Genomic DNA, 21,050 nt, shown 5'->3' on the forward strand with positions numbered 1-21,050 from the left:
TTGATAATTTGTAAATTTCATTTGAAGTAATTTTACAACTTTTTTCAGCTCCAGCTCCGGCAACAACATCTACAACAACTATGAAATCAACAAATACAGCCATGACCAAGCCAGGGGTTTCAACTGCTGTACCAGGTAAGTTTAATGGGGGTGGGGTGGGGGGTAGGAGGGGTCTTGATCAGGGCTTTCAAAAAAATTTTGAGCCAGCCGGACATTTTATATCTGATCCCGATTTTAATCCCTTAAGACTAAGTCACAAAAGGCAATTATGGTAATCAGAAGGCCATCCCAATGATTGACATTAGATTTAAAAAAAAAAATGATATTAAACTTGACTTTGATTGGAATTTGATGTTCTGACGTAAACTGTTAAATTGGCAGTGCATCATTCGAATGTGCACATAAGCTGATCATTTCTGCCTCAGACTCTTTATTTGTGCAAGATGATGTTGTCAAAAGCTTTACTTTCGTTTTTAAAATCACATTTTCCTATACCGAATGTTGACTTGACAATGGTAAAACATGGACCAGGAAGGGATACGTAAAATCTGTGTATGTTTACAAAGCAAAGCTGAGTGAAGAAGCTCTTTCCACGTTATTTTTTCAACAAAATACTTGAAATGAACATTAGATACAGATATCTATTATAATTTTAGCCTTTTTGAAGATATGTAGGATGCATAATTAAATTTTCCACCTGCATACATGCGCACACATGTTCTAGTTCAAACAACGTAATTCTGACAAATTTTCATTTAAAAACTTTTTAAATATTTCATCAAATCATGTTTATAAACGTATTTCTTATAATTTTGATCTTATAGGCTAATTCAATTTATAGATGCAAACCGCTGAAATGTAAGACAATAACTTTGAATAGACCGATCAATTTATACGATGTCCGATACTGAAAATAGTTTACCAGTCACCTGAACAGGTAGATTTCAGCTGTCCAACCACTAATTAGCCTTGATTAAATTTAGATAGTATTGAAGTAGGAGTTGTTTTGATAGTAATTAATCATCATGTCACTTTTATGACCGGGCATGTGTGGCTTTTAAAGGCAAAAGGTTGGGTCAAAAAGATTGTGAATTATGTTAAAATGATCGTCTCTTAAGAAAGTCTTGAGAACTAAAAAGTAGATGACCGTTACATGCTTTGCCCAGCATGAACCTTTACTGGACATAATACAAATGTCCAGAATATATGACCGTTTTGGAAGCCTTGGTCTTAATCCCGAAATCCTGGGCTTAAAAACACAGTCCCGATTTTATAAATTTAAATCCTGACATCCCGAAATTCAAAAAAAAGAAATCCCAGATCCCAAAGGGTTAACCCCGAAATCCTGAGCTTAAAAACACCTGATGCCAGAGTCCTGATAAAGGTCCTATCCCCCTCTTTAATGTTTGATGAAGAACATATTCAATAATATCTCCTTATTGTTAGGACAGAAATTGTCAAATTCTCATCAGTCCAATCATAGCAATCTTGCAGTCGTATCAATTTCCAGTTATTGTTCATTGGAGAATTTTTGTACGTAAATTATGGACTTCGGTGTTGACATGAATATCAATAATGTGGTCTTTTTTATAAATTTCCTGTTTACAAAAGTTTGAATTTTTCGAAAAACTAAGGATTTTCTTATCCCAGGCATAGATTACCTTAGCCGTATTTGGCACAACTTTTTGGAATTTTGGATCCTCAATGCTCTTCAACTTTGTACTTGTTTGGCTTTATAAATATTTTGATATGAGCGTCACTGATGAGTCTTATGTAGACGAAACGCGCGTCTGGCGTACTAAATTATAATCCTGGTACCTTTGATAACTATATATGGAGGCGATCCTGATGTGTATTTTATTAGATTTAGCAGCCATTTTGATTCAATGTACTTGGAACAAGGCGGCATGCAAAATTTAAAAGCTGTATGAATAATGATACTTTATAAGCGAAACGCTTGGAGGTCTTTAACTTGTGTGAAGTAGGTTGATCATGATGGATAATTTATATTATATATTTGCACGGTAGTAAATACATGTACAAGTAAATTATATGTGTACCACAATCAATAGTAATTGTGCTGTATCAGCAGCCGTCCTTGATGTCCTTCATGGCACATAATGTATTAAACCCCTAATAATTATGTATTGAGTCATTTTTCATCAAAAACATCTGAATCTGGATAAGTTGTACTTGATGTACATATGCAAAATAAAGTTTTTATGGTAAGGATTTTTCAATATCACACACCATATCATCCCTCAACCGATATAATACCTTGAGCAGAGCTCTTGGGATTCTGTTGGTGTGTTGTCTTGATACTGTTGAGATATTGAAAAAACCATATAATAGTCTCCATATATATATCTTTTTTTACCATTTTTTTCTGGGGAAAATAATGGATTTTGTATAAATAAACCAGTATGCCCTTGTAACTTGTAAGAGCAAATACAATTAAATATTTTTGAGCTTGGTTCCTCATTAACCGTTTTGTAGGGCAACTCCTCCTTAACAGCTTTTGTAAGCAAAACACTTCTTAACAGCTTTTGTAAGCATAACACTTCTTGAACAGCTTTGTAAGCATAACTCTTCCTTAACAGCTTTGTAAGCATAACTCTTCCTTAACAGCTTTTTGAGCACAACCCCTCCTTAATAGCTTTGTATAAGTTGGTTTATTGCTGAAGGTTATAAGTATAAAGCAATTAAAAAGCTTCACACATAAATTTTCCTTAAAATAAAATCTGTGACTTGTGTTTCCAATAATAAGTAGATATTTTACAAAGGAGTAGATTCAATAAGACCATAATATTGCCTCTATTTCTAGCTTAAATTTCATATTAGGATTTATTGACCAATATGACATCTAACGTATCCACTAGATCAGAAATAGGACTTTTTTATGAATAAATCTCTGAACATTATGATTTTTAGAACATTCGTGTTTGCCGAAGCTTGGACTTGTATGTTTCCTAAGGCCTTATTTTGGTTAAATCCAGATGATTCTGTCAAATATCCTGAAAATCTCTACTGTTGCCTATTTTCTATTTTGGTTATAAAATATTGATAACTTAAAAGCTTGAAAGAAAAAGTTATATATTACTTACTTATTTTTCTCTACATCAACTTGAGAAATATTTTTCTCTTCATCAACTTGAAATATTTTTCACTTTAAACTAGGGTTGTCAAATCGTACAGTTTTGACTAACCAGTTACTTGGATCATAGTTCAACCTATTAAACGGGTAACTGGTACTTTAAATTAATGTTTCAAGGCCTTATCTATAGTACCCTACAAGTTCATTTTTATACTATGATAAATTGAAGTTTGTCATTTGGCATTGTAAGGCTCGTCTGTGAGGTTTCCTGGCAAAGTTTGAGTTTTAATAATCCAATCCACCGTATGGTGTTTGTAATAACTTCAGATTGAAAAATAAAAAACCTTCTTGATCTCATCAAATTTAAAATGTCTGAAACTGATGATTCTTTCATTTTCTCTTGATGTCTCAGAAAATAAGGTAGAGTGTTTCAATTTAAATTAATTAAGCATGTTATTCGTACCATCAAATATATATTAATTACAGTCATGTTGATATACATTTCACAATTTTTTAGTAAGCATTATGTTTAAAGTAAGACAAAGCCTTGCACGATGGAGGTTGCACATTCAGTTGCAAAATTAAATAATCAAGTCAATTGTAAAATTTAATCGGATTACTGATTTAAAGTTATTGTTTAAAAAAACATGTAAACTAATTATGTTTACTTAAGATCTTGCCCTTAGCTGATAGACAAGTTGTCCTTAGCTGATAGACAAGTTGTCTTAAGTTCTAATTAATGTTGTGCACTTTGGATTAACAAAAGCAATAAATATACTGGACAATTGATCTATCAAATTAATTACCACAATGATAATTATTTAATTAGAAATAAAATATTTAATGATTTCAATACAAATTTATATCAAATCTATTAAAATTGAAAAAAAAGTCTGGTTAACTGGTTAGCGTTCTTGGTATTCGATATTCAGTCCTTCCAACGGTTAACCGTTGACAACACTACTTTAAACCATATACGTAATATTCAGGACAAATATGACACTTACCAAACTTGCTCCTTTTAGAAGTACCATGTAGAATGGAGTGGTGTGAAGACCTGTTTGATCAAGCAATAGAATTTGAGAACCAAAGCCCCACAATGATTCAAGCTGCCAAACGTTATTCTGAACCCCCACATTGTATCACTCTTAGAACAAGAGTGAAGTGTCTACAAGCGCAGCATGATCAGTGCAAGCAGCATTTTAATTACAAAACTCAGGTTGTTGGTCTGCCTCAGATCATGGATGAATTAGGATGTTCAAACAGTACGTCTGCTGCTGTGTTTGATGCTAAAACTATGGGTATGTCATATGAATTGTTTACTGGTTGTATGTTGCTACAGGAGGAGGTATAATAAGGGCCATTATTTGGCCCCTGAACTTGCATAACTAGTGAAATTCTGACAATCTTCTCTGATTCAACTCTGATTTCTTGTAAAATTCTGACAATCCTCTCTGATTCAACTCCTATTTCTTGTAAAATTCTCTTTATACTGATTATATCTTAAAATAACACATGCAGATCATATGCATCATATGCATGCTTTTTGTTATTATTATAAGATTTACAATTGTGCTTGCCCTAGTCCTTTTTAGCTCACCTGGGCCAAAGTGCCAAGTGAGCTTTTCTCATCACTTTGCGTCTGTCGTCGTCGTCCGGCATCGTCTGTTAACTTTTACAAAAATCTTCTCCTCTGAAACTACTAAGCCAAATTAAAGCAAACTTGGCCACAATCATCATTGGGGTATCTAGTTTAAAAAATGTGTCCGGTGACAAGTCCAACCAACCAAGATGGCCGCCATGGCTAAAAGTAGAACATAGGGGTAAAATGTAGGTTTTGGCTTAAATCTCTAAAAACCAAAACAATTAGAGCAAATCTGACAGGTGTAAAATTGTTTATCAGGTCAAGATCTATCTGCCCTGAAATTTTCAGACGAATCGAAGAACCTGTTGTTGGGTTGCTACCACTAAATTGGTAATTTTAAGAAAATTTTGCAGTTTTTGGTTATTATTTTGAATATTATTATACATAGAGATAAACTGTAAACAGCAATAATGTGGAGCAAAGTAAGATCTACAAATAGGTTAACATGACCAAAATGGTCAGTTGACCCCTTAAGGAGTTATTGCCCTTTATAGTCATTTTTAAATAGTTTTTCGTAAATTTTGTTGTCTTATACAAAAATCTTTTCCTCTGAAACTACAGGCCTAATTTCAACCATACTTGGCCACAATCATCATTGAAGCATCTATTTAAAAAAATGTGTGGGTTGCTTACCTGCCAACTATCCCTATTTTCGCGGTATCATCCCAATTTTTATCCCTCAACCCGAATCCCGATATCGGGATCATAAAACTAGTCAAAATCCCGATTTTCATCTATTATACCCGAAAAAATTATTGTTTACCGATTTTGAAGTGTTTCTGATCAATTTTAAAAAATCTATAATTTTACCTGGGGACATATGAAAAGTTTACAACCCTACGCTAATCAACAGTCACAACAGGTGTCATAATTAGTGGTTGTATGTAATCAGATTACTGAATGGGTCGTAACAGTCCTCAAAATTAATTTGTATACACAAATTTGGTCAAACAACCTTTCAATTTTAATCAATTTATCATACAAGCACAATTTGCCGTAGTTCCACAGCAAAATCATAATTGATTGAAAGATGAGAACTGTAATGAACTCTCAAGAAAACATCGTTTATCTTGAAATCCGTTTAATTTTTGAAACCAGACGTTATGTGTCTGTTGATTTAAAATTGACGCCATTTTGTATTCACTTCTACTGTGTTACTTTATAAGCCTCCGCCAGTGAGAGCACCTCTGAATACAAAGAAAGATAACTCAAATTTTATCCATTTTCTCATTGATACTGATAAGACCATAAGTAAGACTAAATCAAAATCTGTCTTCATCCTTCTAACTTTAGGACATGTAGTTTTAGGTCTTTTGAGTCAAGGTTCATAGATAAGAAGGTCTTTGGAGGGGGAAAAGGGGGGGGGGGGTCTCTACTTTGAATCCTTTATTTTTAATGCCATTTTTCTCTATTCTTCAGTTATTTTGTCAATTTTATAATTTAATAGTACTAGAATCATGCAATTAAAAGAAATCTAGACATCAAGCTCATCATTAGCAACCAAAAGAAAAAAGAAGAGAACTTAGACTATTTTAGGAGTAAAAAAGAATGCACACAGAAAAGTCGCTAAAACTGTAACCCTCAAAAATCTTGTCCCGCGCTAAATCCCCCATGGAGATTTTCAAAAGATGACAGGTCTGGGGTTGACCTGGCCAACCAACAAAGATGGCTGCTATGGCTAAAAATAGAACATGGGGGTAAAATGTAGATTTTTGCTTATAACTCTGAAACCAAAGCATTTAGAGCAAATTGGACAGGGGTTTAATTGTTTACCAAGACAAGATCTATTTGCCCTGAAATTTTCAGATGAATCGTACAACTGGTTGTTGAATTGCTGCCCCTTAATTGGTAAATTTAAAGGAAATTTTGAAGTTTGGGTTATTATCTTGAATATTATTATAGATAGAGATAAACTTTAATAAACAGCAATAATGTGGAGCAAAGTAAGATCTACAAATAAGTCAACTTGACCAAAATGTCAGTTGACCCTTTAAGGAGTTATTGCCCTTTATAGTCATTTTTAAATAGTTTTTCGTAAATTTTGTTGTCTTATACAAAAATCTTCTCCTCTGAAACTACTGGCCTAATTTCAACCATACTTGGCCACAATCATCATTGAGGCATCTAGTTAAAAAAATGTTTGCGTTGACCTGGCCAACCAACAAAGATGGCCTCTATGATTAAAAATAGAACATTGGGGTAAAATGTAGATTTTTGCTTATAACTCTGAAACCAAAGCATTTAGAGCAAATTAGATAGGATAAAATTGTTTATCAAATCCAGATCTATTTGCCCTGAAATTTTCAGATGAATCCGACAACTGATTGTTGGGTTGCTGCCCCTTAATTGGTAAATTTAAAGGAAATTTTGCCATTTTTGGTTATTATCTTGAATATTATTATAGATAGAGATAAACTGTCAACAGCAATAATGTTCAGCAAAGTAATTTCTACAAATAAGTCACAAAACCAAAATGGTCAGTTGACCTCTTAAGGAGTTCTTGCCCTTTACAGTCAATTTTTAACAATTTTCATAAATTTTGTAAATGTAAATTTTATCGAAATATTTTCCTTTGTAACTAATGGGCCAAGTTCATTATAGATAGAGATGATTGTAAGTAGCAAGAATGTTCAGTAAAGTAAGATCTACAAACACATCACCATCACCAAAACATCATTTTGTCATTAATCCATCTGTGTCTTTTATTTAATATGCACATAGACCAAGGTGAGCGACACAGGCTCTTAAGAGCTTCTAGTTTTACCTGCTGCTGTTTACAATTTAATAATTGCTTATACTAGGCGATTTCTCTTAAAAGCTTCTACCTAGTTAGACGTATAAAGGAACAACTTACAGGAGTTGCCAAAAATATTTCATGTGTCCATCCATCAATTTGTATCTGCTCTAACCTACAAACCCCACATCTTTGAAATATAAAAGTTTCAGTGACTGAAATCTTGTTTTTAAGCCCCACCTGCGATAGTAGAGGGGCATTATGTCTTCTGGTCTGTGCCTCCGTTCGTCCGTCCGTTCATCCTGCTCCAGGTTAAAGTTTTTGGTCAAGGTAGTTTTTATACGCCCGTCGTCGTTCAGATGGGACGTATTATGGTATACCGTTGTCCGTCCGTCTGTCCGTCCGTTGTCCACACTTCGGACAATAACTCAAAAACACTTTCACCAATTTCCATGAAACTTAAGTGAATTGTTTATATCTATTGACGTAAGCTCCCTTTCGTTTTTTTTTTAATTTCAGATTTTAAGTTTTGGATTTATGGGGCTTTATTCATAAAAAAGGGGGGATTTTCAACACTTCGGACAATAACTCAAAAAAGCTTTTACCAATGTCCATGAAACTGTCCTTTCAATTTTTATAAATTTCAGATTTTAAGTTTTGGATTTATGGGGCTTTATTCATAAAAAAAAGGGGGATTTTCAACACTTCGGACAATAACTCAAAAAGGCTTTCACCAATGTCCATGAAACTTTGGTGAATTGTTTATATCTATTGATGTAAGCTCCCTTTCAATTTTTATAAATTTCAGGTTTTACATTTCCGTGTTATGAATTTTTATGCTTAAAAAAGGGGGATTTTCCAATTTTGGGACAATAACTAACACTTTCACAAAATTTTATGCAACTTTGATAAATTGTTTATATCTATTGACATAAGCTCCCTTTCCATTTTTATAAATTTTAGATTTTACGTTTTCTTAAGTAATGAATTTTTATACTTAAAAAAGGGGGATTTTATGAAACTTTGGTGAATATATTAATGTAACATCCCTTTTGATTTGTATATATATTTCTGTTGATCATATAAATTCATTTTAAACATAAAAGACAAGTTAAAAGAGCAACGGGCATATCATGCGCTAAAGTGCAGCCCTTTATTGATGAAGTTGAGATCCAATCAACTTGAAACTTAATACACATGTTCCCCATGATATGATCTTTCTAATTTTAATGCCAAATTAAAGTTTTGACCCAAATTTCACCGTCCACAGAACATAGAAAATGATAGTGGAAAGTGCAGGTTAAAGTTTTGGTTAAAGTTTTTTGGTCAAGGTAGTTTTTATTGAAGCTGAAGTCACATCAACTTGAAACTTAGTACACATGTTTCCTATGATCTGATTTTTCGCATTTTAATTTCAAATTAAAATTTTGACCCCAATTTCACGGTCCACTGAACATGGAAAGTGACAGTGTGAGTTGGGCACCCATGTACTATGGACACATTCTTGTTTTCTTCCTAGTACAAGAATGTATAATGGATCAGATGGGTAAGGGTTACAGAGGAACTATTAGTCAAACCAACACAGGCCGTACATGCCAAGCTTGGTCATCGCAAGTCCCTCATAAGCATAGCTATAGTGATCAGCTATTGGATCAGAAGAACTACTGTCGTAACGCAGATGATGAGCCGTATGGTCCCTGGTGCTATACAACTGATGTAAACCAAAGATGGGAGTATTGTAAAATACCATATTGTGGTATGTAGCAAATTGAATATTTATTTGACCTGAAGTTGGATAATACCATTAAAAAATATACAATCATTTACCTTTGAAATGTTACTTTCTTGAAAATATTATGAAGTTTATGGTAAAACTTAGATCAGAAACCATGATGACATAAATACTGAAAAAGAATGGTCAAAAAGAGTTAATTTTGAATGGAGTAAATCATTGGACTATTGTTAGCACAAGAAGTTTTTAAAATATTTAGCTGCATTCTATATTATTTCTTCTTTGATTTAGCTGGAGCAGTTACACCGGCCATCCCCACTACTACTACTACTACTACAACCACAGGTAAGTTTTTAGACTTTGACCCATTGTTTGAGTTTTTTGCTCACCAAATCAAAAGGCCCAAGTGAGCTTTTCTCCTCAATTGGCATCAATCCTGGCTTCTTCGTAATAATAAAGGTTTTAAGCAAAAAATTGTCAGAACCACGTTTAATTATACCCCCGCTTTAAAAAAGGGGGGGTATACTGTTTTACCTCTGTCTGTCAGTCCGTCCGTCCATCAGTCCGTCCGTCAGTCAGTCAGTCAGTCCGTCCCATGAAACTTTCGTCACATTTTTCTCAGGAACTACACATCCACCCTTTCTGTAATTTGGTATCAACATTTATATATGTCAGCCATACCGTGTGATGCGTTTTCAGATTCATCACTTGACAACTTCCTGTTTACCGAACACTTGTCTGATTTTACACATGATAGCCAAGTTGAAAATTTTCGTCACATTTTTCTCAGGAACTACAATACAAGGATTTCTGAAATTTGGTTTCAGGATTTATATAAGTCAGCTATACCGTGTGATGCGTTTTCAGATTCATCACTCGACAACTTCCTGTTTACCGAACACTTGTATGATTTTACACATGATAGCCAAGTTGAAAATTTTTTGTCACATTTTTCTCAGGAACTACAATACAAGGATTTCTGAAATTTGGTTTCAGGATTTATATAAGTCAGCTATACCGTGTGATGCGTTTTCAGATTCATCACTCGACTACTTCCTGTTTACCGAACACTTGTATGATTTTACACATGATAACCAAGTTAAAAATTTTCGTCACATTTTTCTCAGGAACTACAATACAAGGATTTCTGAAATTTGGTTTCAGGATTTTTATAAGTCAGCTATACCGTGTGATGCGTCTTCAGATTCATCACTCGACAATTTCCTGTTTACCGAACACTTGCATATTTTTACACTATTAATATTATCCACTTGCGGCGGGGGTATCATCAGTGAGCAGTAGCTCGCAGTTTCACTTGTTTGAACTATAGTTAGTACATGTGTGCACAGGTGTGAGTTTTAATCATACATAAAATTTCAAATTCTTTAAAACTGCTTAGGTCAAAATACTGTATGGATAATTGGCTTTTTTGAAAAACATAATATAAAGAGACACTATAAAAAGAAAAAATGATCAGTTTGACAAGTTTTAGAAATTAGTCAATATTTCGGACATTGTCGACTTCCTAATAGGAGTATTGATGTCAAATGACTATTTTTTACCATTTTTTTTCCCTTTTATACCACGCTTAAAGTCATATCAACGAGTAACTGGTGAAATATGTTTATCCAATTCTTGAACCAATGCATGTATATATCATAAACTTCTGTGCACAATTTTATCATTTTTTACGCAAACATATCTTATAATCGTCATTTTTTTTTTCTCTGTCTGTTATGAAGTGAAATATGGCAGCTACTTAATTGTCGTGATTTGAAGCTGTACTTTACCAATAGTCACCTCATATATAGTAAACAATCAACAAAGAAGCATGGATATTGAGCATGTATATAACATATACAATAATCGTTCAATTCAATGACAGATGCGTATTGTGATCACGTGATTTTTTTGAGAAGGGTCGCGCTAAGGTCACTTGCATATATGTAAGGAAAAAATGTTGACGAATTGGTTCCTGGAAGCAAGCAATAAAAAAAAGTAAACTTCTAAATGTGGACAAATTAAAGAATTTTAAAAAGTATATATACACAATTTTTATAATGAAAACTATCCATTTATTTATAAAAAAAAACATGTGCATCATTTTTTTTAATTTGAGGTTTCATATGACTTTAAATCAAGGTGAATGACACAGGCTCTCTAGAGTTTATATAGCTATCATTGCCATCCTCAATGATGATACAAGAGCCAATAAAGTTTTTCTAGCTGTCTGTCCATTTGTTAGATGCCCATTGTTATCCCCTGTATTGGTTACAGTTTTGGTTTATTAGTTAAATTACCATACAGTTGTGGTCACATAAACTTGAAAATAAGAACCCATATATTATAATGTGAACCCAAAATAATATAAGCAAAATTGAACTTTTAACCCAGATTTGGCAGTTCACACTAAAATATGATAACCCCAGTACAGCAAGTTGTCTTATGGACATACAATTTTTTTCTTTATAATTGAAGTTGTGACAACTGCTGCTAAGACATGGAGTGAAAAGTGTGGGTTATTTTGGGAAGATTCACCTATTCCTGATGTTTGTTATCATTTTGATAATCGGTTATCAAGCTGGATGGAAGCAAGAACAAAATGTCAAATGTTAGGTGGAAAGCTTGTTAGTATCACATCAACTCATGAACAGCTTTACCTTGCTGGTAAGTTTTACTTGTAATCTTTTTTGTCAAAAATAATTCATAGCAAATTCATTACAATATTGGGTTTATTTATTGCGTAGTGCAAAATTATGTGAAGCATGTTTACATCCTTTGGTCTTTTCCTTCTCATATACAGAGTAGGTCGCATTATTAGACTGTTGTTTGTTTTGGTTTCAAATTTCATCTAGGTACATGTAAGCTTTACTATTAAAAATAGGAAGAAGATACACAAGAGAGAATTCAAACTTGTCAGTCCAATAGACTATTTTCATATTACCGATGTCTTATTTATATTATTTTATTATTTCAAAAAATATTAATTAAAACATTTCTTCTATTACATTTTGATAGGACGGTTGCAGAATAGTAATTTCGGGTCAATGTGGATAGGTGCTAATTGTCGTGGAGCAGACGAAGGCTGGAGATGGTCTGATGGTTCACCATTCTCCTTTCTGCACTGGATGCAAGGTTTGCTGATACTTTTTGTTAGCTCACATGGCCCAAAGTGCCAAGTTAGCATTTCCTCATTACTTGGTGTCCATCCTTTGTCATATTCTGTTAACTAAAAAAAAATCTTGCTTTGAAATTATTGGTCCAAATTAACCCAAACTTGTCCACAATCATCATTTGGGTAACTACTTAAAATGTGTCTGATGACCTCTCTTGCCAATTCACATTGATGACACTTAATTTGTCACGTGCTCTATGTTTACTGTTATAGAGTTGTTTATATAATGTTATAGATTTATTATAAATATAAATCAAAAGTACTGAAGTACTGAACATTGGATGACTGCAAGTTCTTCGTGGATTGTCACAAGCACTTGTCGAAGAAAAGAAGTCGATATCTCTATACCTGAAAGTGAGGTGAATGTACAGAGACTTATTTTTTTTTCTGAGACAAGTTTGTGTGTGGATGATTAAGAAATGATGGGGAATTCAACCTCACCGTAATAACTATTATATTTTGGTAAAACAAATCAGTATACTCTGGTTTGTTGTTATATATTTGATTAATATTCAGATATAACATCACGATGTAAAAATGTGCATACAGGACTTAATTTAGTATAGATACAAAAAAGATGCGGTATGATTGCCAATGAGAAAACTCTACACAAGAGACAAAATGACACAGAAACTAACAACTATAGGTCACCATATGGCCTTCAACAGTGAGCATAGTAAGCTATTATACGGCTCAAAGGACAAATGTCAAACAATTTAAATGAAAAATCTAACGGCCTAATGAGTGTACAAAAAAAGAATGAAAAACAAACGTGTAAACACATTAACAGACATCAACTCCTGAATTACAGGCTCCGGACTTGGAACAGGCATATACATGCACTTTTTTTTTTTTTTTAACTTTTTTAATTTTAAGAATTAGAAACTGTAATAGGTTTAGGACGATATCAACAAACACAGATTTATCATTTCTATTCTATTCAACAATGAGGGTGGTAAAGGGGGAACTGAACACAGAAACGCGTGAAATAAAAATCATGAAAACATTGCACAGAAAATAAAAACCAGGACAAACAAAGCACGAGTAATAAATCATAATTATTAAGGAAAAAAAGTACTAAAAGTTATTACTCAACTGTTCTTGGAGCTCATGCAATCATTATCAAAGGACATGAAGACCTTGCAGTCACCTTTTCAAATCTTGTTTTGAAAAATAATTAGCATAGTAATTTGATAGACATACTATACATAAACAATATAATTGCAAAAGTAGAATGGTAACAATATACATCAATTTATACAAACTTCAAAGGTGTTTGTATCCTGCTATCTCATATTGTATTTTCTTGTGGTCTCATATTGTATTTTCTTGTAGTGTTCTATTGTATTTTCTGTAGACTCTTATTATATATTTCTTGTGGTCTCATATGGAAATATTATTTTTTGTAGTCTCATATATAGTGGGAATATTATTATACCCCCGCTTTAAAAAAGGGGGGGTATACTGTTTTACCTCTGTCTGTCCGTCAGTCCGTCCGTCAGTCCGTCCATCAGTCCGTCCGTCAGTCAGTCCGTCCCATGAAACTTTCGTCACATTTTTCTCAGGAACTACACATCCATCCTTTCTGTAATTTGGTATCAACATTTATATATGTCAGCCATACCGTGTGATGCGTTTTCAGATTCATCACTTGACAACTTCCTGTTTACCGAACACTTGTCTGATTTTACACATGATAGCCAAGTTGAAAATTTTTATACCCCCGCTTTAAAAAAGGGGGGGTATACTGTTTTACCTCTGTCTGTCCGTCAGTCCGTCCGTCAGTCCGTCCATCAGTCCATCCGTCAGTCAGTCCGTCCCATGAAACTTTCGTCACATTTTTCTCAGGAACTACACATCCATCCTTTCTGTAATTTGGTATCAACATTTATATATGTCAGCCATACCGTGTGATGCGTTTTCAGATTCATCACTTGACAACTTCCTGTTTACCGAACACTTGTCTGATTTTACACATGATAGCCAAGTTGAAAATTTTCGTCACATTTTTTTTCAGGAACTACAATACAAGGATTTCTGAAATTTGGTTTCAGGATTTATATAAGTCAGCTATACCGTGTGATGCGTTTTCAGATTCATCACTCGACAACTTCCTGTTTACCGAACACTTGTATGATTTTACACATGATAGCCAAGTTGAAAATTTTCGTCACATTTTTCTCAGGAACTACAATACAAGGATTTCTGAAATTTGGTTTCAGGATTTATATAAGTCAGCTATACCGTGTGATGCGTTTTCAGATTCATCACTCGACTACTTCCTGTTTACCGAACACTTGTATGATTTTACACATGATAACCAAGTTAAAAATTTTCGTCACATTTTTCTCAGGAACTACAAATACAAGGATTTCTGAAATTTGGTTTCAGGATTTTTATAAGTCAGCTATACTGTGTGATGCGTTTTCAGATTCATCACTCAACATTTATATATGTCAGCCATACCGTGTGATGCATTTTCAGATTCATCACTTGACAACTTCCTGTTTACCGAACACTTGTCTGATTTTACACATGATAGCCAAGTTGAAAATTTTCGTCACATTTTTCTCAGGAACTACAATACAAGGATTTCTGAAATTTGGTTTCAGGATTTATATAAGTCAGCTATACCGTGTGATGCGTTTTCAGATTCATCACTCGACAACTTCCTGTTTACCGAACACTTGTATGATTTTACACATGATAGCCAAGTTGAAAATTTTCGTCACATTTTTCTCAGGAACTACAATACAAGGATTTCTGAAATTTGGTTTCAGGATTTATATAAGTAAGCTATACCGTGTGATGCGTTTTCAGATTCATCACTCGACTACTTCCTGTTTACCGAACACTTGTATGATTTTAAAAAAGATAACCAAGTTAAAAATTTTCGTCACATTTTTCTCAGGAACTACAATACAAGGATTTCTGAAATTTGGTTTCAGGATTTTTATAAGTCAGCTATACTGTGTGATGCGTTTTCAGATTCATCACTCAACAACTTCCTGTTTATCGAACACTTGCATATTTTTACACTATTAATATCCACTTGCAGCGGGGGTATCATCAGTGAGCAGTAGCTAGCAGTTTCACTTGTTTCTGTAGTTTCAATAGGAGGTTGTGTAATCTTTTGTTTGTGTAACTGTTGAGGGATCCTGATGAAGGTTGCAAGCTGACTTGCTCAGGCAGGAACTCAAAATTCCGTTTGTATGCTGAGTGTTTCTCAAGGGCCAAAATTAAATGATTTTTTAATAAATATTATTATTTATTCTAACTGTCTTTCTGCTTTAAGCCAGTATGATTTGCTGAGACTATGTTTTGGTTTACACACAGAAACCCCTTATATGTGCCTTGGTTGCTGTTTGTTTTGGAGCAGTTATTTGGTCTTTTTTGCTCATTTATGTGGGCTAGCTATCATATTGCCATGCTGACTTTAATTGAGATTTGCTATATCAGGATCCCTCAACAGTTACACAAACAAAAGATTACACAACCTCCTATTGAAACTACAGAAATAATATTCCCACTATATGGGACTACAAAAAATGATATTTCCATATGAGACCACAAGAAATGTATAATAAGAGTCTACAGAAAATACAATAGAACACTACAAGAAAATACAATATGAGACCACAAGAAAATACAATATGAGATAGCAGGATACAAACACCTTTGAAGTTTGTATAAATATTTACTTATATGTAATTTAAGTATTGTTTATACAAACAGAAAAGTCATTTCAGTTTACAAGTAATTAATTTTATGATAAAGATGCTGACATCATGGATGCAATTAATTAACATACACAGACCACTTGTTATATCTTGAGGTTAATTCTAACATTTGACACTTTGAAATTACAACTGGAATCTCACTAGGAGGCACACTAATCTTTTCTTAATCAGATACATGTCACAAACAATCACTGTGGGAGAGGGAAGCAGAATATGATACCAGATCTCTTTAATACTGATTACACTTAAATAGTATATTATTTGAGGGTCCATACCTGCCAACTTTTTAAAATGCCCATGGGGGTTTTGCGTGCAAGAAGGCTGTCATAGACCTAAAAAACCTTCAAGGGGGCCTTTAAATACATTTTAATGTTGTTTGTTGGCTTCTTCATACTTTTATAAGCCTAAAGTCATTGTAAAGTTAATTGTTTTGTTTAAATTTGTGGACAAAATTGCTCTCTTAAAATTTCAATTTGGGAGCCTCCATGGGGGAAATCCCCCGCAAATAGTGACAGTTGGCAGGTATGAGGGGCAGTAGGTCAGTCTCCTCCCCTGGATGTTAGATGTACCCAATCTGTGTGTAAAGCCAATTGCATGGTCTTTGTATAATCAGTTTCTTGGTTCATAGCAGCCTGACTAGTTGATGGAGTTTTACAGTGCTATTATTCAATTTACCTCCGACCTTCCCCTTCCTAACATCTTCAATATTGTTTCATGACTAGAGACACAACTCAGCTTAAACTAGTGATATATATTTTTCTTTATTTCAGTTTTCCTTAATGGAATTTTATCACTGGTCATTTCTAAAATTTCATTCATCCCCAAGCATTTCGGGGACAAATTTTATCAAATTTATTCCAGTACCAGTTTGATAGACCCCTGCTACTTCACAAGTACATAGGCTATCCCCCAGGCAGACCCTTGCACTACCTGGCTGCCGATGAGACGCCTAGTCTCATCACCTAAGTGGAGAACCCTCGCTTCACATTCCCCGGCTGGCGCATTGTCGGGCAGGCAAGGTTGCAAGCTGACTTGCTCAGGCAGGAACTCAAAATTCCGTTTGTATGCTGAGTGTTTCTCAAGGGCCAGCTACTGACATGGAAAATAAATAAGGGAAACAAGAAGCATGCATATCCAACCAAACACAAGATAACAAGAAATTAAAACGTCAAAAAACGAAAAAAACAGGAAATATAAAGGCTGAAAACTTTGCATGAAAATAACCATTTACCCCCCTCCACAATATTTGAGGGTGTCCATTGTTGAAGATGTACAGAGACCTATGTGAGACACACAGGCTCTTTAGAGGCTCTAGTTTTTGTCTCGTCTTGACAGAGTCAAAAAGCGAGACATAGGTATGCTGTTTCAGGCGTTGTCAACAATGTATTAGTTTGATTAGGTCAGTTTATTGTGAACCACAAGTGGAAGGTCAATAATATTTGGTATGCAGTTGTTTAAGCATTGGCATATCTCATTTCCATGGAGATAATTTGGCTCCGCCCCTTAGTCATGGTCTATTGAGATTGAAAATTTTTTTAAGTTAACATGTATTAGTTTGTGATTAGGTCAGTTCAAAGGGAACCATTAGTGGTAGGCCAATGTTAATTGGTATTCAGTTGTATAAGCATTGGTACATCTCATTTCCATGGAGAATATTTGGCCTTTCCCCTCAGTCACAATCTAATGACTTTGAAACTTATCTTAGTTTACATGTACATTGTATTAGTTTGTGATTAGATCATTTTAAGATGGACTGCTAATGTTAAGTCAATGATATTTGTTATGCAAATTTATTGGCATTTGCAAGTATCTTTCCCATGGAGGTTATATAGCCTCACTCCCTCGTCATGGTTCATTGACTTTGAATTTTTTACATAGTTTACAAGTTAATGTTTGTATTTAGGTTTTGGAAAGACTTGTAATAAGTCAGTGGTATTTTTTATGCAGTTGTATTAGCATTGGCACATATCATTTACATGGAGATTGTTTAGCCATGTAACTCAGTTATGGTTCATTGAATATTTGCATAACTTGTGTAAGATGTTAAAGTATTGCTATTTTGATTTCAACATTTGCATAATCAAAATTACAAAAAAGGTGAGACATATCTCTGTGATAACAGTTTATTATTTGAATAACTGGTATTAAAATTGTTTTTACTATGACCCAATAGGTATATGTCTTATTATTTCACTTTCTCACATGTATATTAAAATCAACTTGAAACAATTCATCTTGACTTGTGTACTTAATAGTTTGGGCTAAATAAACTCATCAGATATACAAGGATAGAAATTTTGTATATACGCCAGACACGCGTTTCATCTACAAAGACTCATTAGTGACACTTGAATCAAAAAATGTTATAAAGGCCAAATAAAGTACGAAGTTGAAGAGCATTTAGGACCAAAAGTTCCTAAAAGTTTTACCAAATACAGCTAAGATACAATGAGGTAGTCTTCCTGAGGTAGAAAAGCCTTAGTATTTTAAAAATTCAAATTTTTGTCAACAGTTAATTTATAATTATGAACACATCAATGATAACTCATGTCAATTGAGCCCTTGCCACACACACATTTATACCAGATCTTGTACCAAATCAACAAGATAAGATCACCATAATTCTGTAAACTTTAAAAAAAAAAGTTTAATTTCCTGTAGATCAGCCTGATGGTCTTGATAATGGTGAAGACTGTGTTTCTATGGATACTAAATTCGGACAATGGAAAGATCAGGCATGTGATGTCAAACAAGGATTTGTATGTAGAAAGACAGGTGGGTTAATGTTATTGATCTTTGTTTTAAAAGTTGGATATGACATTTTTCCTCTCCAGATTAAATGTGAGTCCTTGCACAGCAATGGTTACACATGTTAAGGGAGATAAATCTTTGTAAGTCAACTGAATGTTTTAAAAGGATTAAGAAATTAAAGCATTGACTTTTGCTGCTGGTTTTTAATTTGATTTTCATGGCTCAGTTTTTACCCAAAAGGATTTGAAATAATTATTATATATCAAAGGAAAGTAACCCAACTGCCCCAAATATTTGTAAGTTATAAGTAAATATTTAAATGCCTTGTATTGTATAATCGCTGACATTATTCTTTTTTCTTTATTTTAGTTGCTGGACCAACACTGCCACCAATTCCCCCAACATCACCTGTAATAGGAAAAGGTAATATATAGATTTGTTTTTAGCTGTTCTGGACTATAGGGCCAATGGCTGCGATGTGAACTATTGCAATCACTCAATGTCTTTCTACCTACAAGAATGATTGCATGACCAAAATATTTTGATGATTCCTTATGAGTTATTACCGTTGAGTGATGATTTTGTCTTGCCTTGATGACATTGTACACCTTTTTTTTGGTGTTTTCGACAAAAACTAATTGAAAAAGAAATGTAAGCAAATACCTTTATATTTTAGGTCAAACCTATGGTTGTCCAGATGGATGGGTTAGTTATAGATCAAGTTGCTATTTGATTGCTAGAAAAAAAACTACATGGAATGTCGCCAGATCTATTTGTAGAAAGAACGGCTCTGATTTAGCTTCCATTGCAGAAGAAGGAGAACAGGATTTTATAACAAGCCAAATCCCTAAAAGTAAGTGAGGTAAATTAAGGCCTCAATTATTGATAGGGAGAAGGCCTATACTCATAATCAACACCAAACTTTTCTGCTCTCTGGGACTTTTATAACCATTAGAGTTTTGTAATGAATTTGACATTATTCATCACTTTAAAAAGTTGTGTTGCATACAAGGAAGGAAAACCTAGAGTGAAGGTCAAGGCCTACACTGCATTTGAACTGCCTTAAAAACAATTGCAAGTTGAGGTTGAATTTGTAGTGCATCAGTAAATTTCTGCCTTCCATTAGTATATTCGTAGGGTATGTTTACATAAAATAACCCATCACAATTGATTTGCGAACTCAAGAGGGGCACTCTGATGGTTTCGCATCTTTTTCTGTGAGGCCATTAATACCAATACATCACACATAATCATAAAGAATGAATTATTTAAGACTTGAGTTTATATTTAAGTGCTCTGTTTTACCTTTTAAATGCAAATAAAAGCAGATGTCAAATTAACCTGATACATGGTACTCAACGTGATAGATTAACAGATTCAGCTAATGAGATTGTTAGATAAATCTTGTATAGATTGCAAGGTTGTGTCTAAGGATCTTTAATACTTTATCTTAAAAGGATGAAAGATACCAAAGGCACATTCAAACTAGCTGAAAAGAAACTGACAATGCCATGACAACAACAACAAAAAAACGATCAAATAGCAAACATCAGTAAACAACACAACATGTAGCACACACACAGATTTTTTTTCGTGTGATGGAGTTAATGAAAGGGAATTACAATATGAATGGGCAATTGATGACTTTGAGGCTATAATCTATTTATTGATTTCTATTTTTAGCTCATTGTTACAACATGCATTCCAATGATACTCAGTGTGATAAATGGAGAGATCAAGGAGAATGTCAGAAGAACCCAGTATGGATGGCAAGGTCATGTCATAAGAGCTGTAATTACTGTATACGGGATTGCAAAAATATCCATTATTCTGTAGAGTGTGACCACTGGGCTAGTGTTGGTGAATGTTACAAAAACCCATCTTATATGTTGAAGAATTGTCCGTTGTCATGTGGAACATGTGATTCAGGTAATGTTGTATGCTTTTATCTAAATGATTCATTATAGCAAAACCCATGTGTGCTGATGTAATTTAAATCTGCCATGAATCAACCTTCCATCAGAATTGATGGAACTTGTGAATCAACTGGGTTGTAATCCATGAATGAAATAACTGTATTATTGATTTTTCAGCTTGCCTGTCCAAAACTATAATTGTGATTTTTTTTCTCACTAGAAATGTATGATATGCTGATTTCATTGATATTTTTTTTTATCAA

At 33.8% G+C, this 21,050-nt stretch overlaps 1 protein-coding gene across 3 annotated transcripts in view; it reads left to right on the plus strand.

Moving 5' to 3' along the window:
- Positions 1 to 21,050, plus strand: part of LOC143079956 (macrophage mannose receptor 1-like) — a 125,892-nt gene that overhangs the window by 41,015 nt on the left and 63,827 nt on the right. For 2 of the 3 annotated variants that reach the window (XM_076255587.1, XM_076255589.1), the window contains 10 exons: positions 49 to 135; positions 4,120 to 4,395; positions 8,993 to 9,229; positions 9,497 to 9,550; positions 11,684 to 11,872; positions 12,224 to 12,340; positions 18,782 to 18,895; positions 19,241 to 19,294; positions 19,548 to 19,724; positions 20,555 to 20,800. In XM_076255587.1, coding sequence (XP_076111702.1) covers positions 49 to 135; positions 4,120 to 4,395; positions 8,993 to 9,229; positions 9,497 to 9,550; positions 11,684 to 11,872; positions 12,224 to 12,340; positions 18,782 to 18,895; positions 19,241 to 19,294; positions 19,548 to 19,724; positions 20,555 to 20,800 — 1,551 coding nt within the window. The remainder of the gene's footprint in view (positions 1 to 48; positions 136 to 4,119; positions 4,396 to 8,992; positions 9,230 to 9,496; positions 9,551 to 11,683; positions 11,873 to 12,223; positions 12,341 to 18,781; positions 18,896 to 19,240; positions 19,295 to 19,547; positions 19,725 to 20,554; positions 20,801 to 21,050) is intronic. The other variant, XM_076255588.1, reaches the window with a different exon arrangement.

The sequence above is a fragment of the Mytilus galloprovincialis genome, chromosome 6 (assembly GCF_965363235.1).
Source record: "Mytilus galloprovincialis chromosome 6, xbMytGall1.hap1.1, whole genome shotgun sequence".
Classification (NCBI taxonomy): Eukaryota; Metazoa; Mollusca; class Bivalvia; order Mytilida; family Mytilidae; genus Mytilus; species Mytilus galloprovincialis.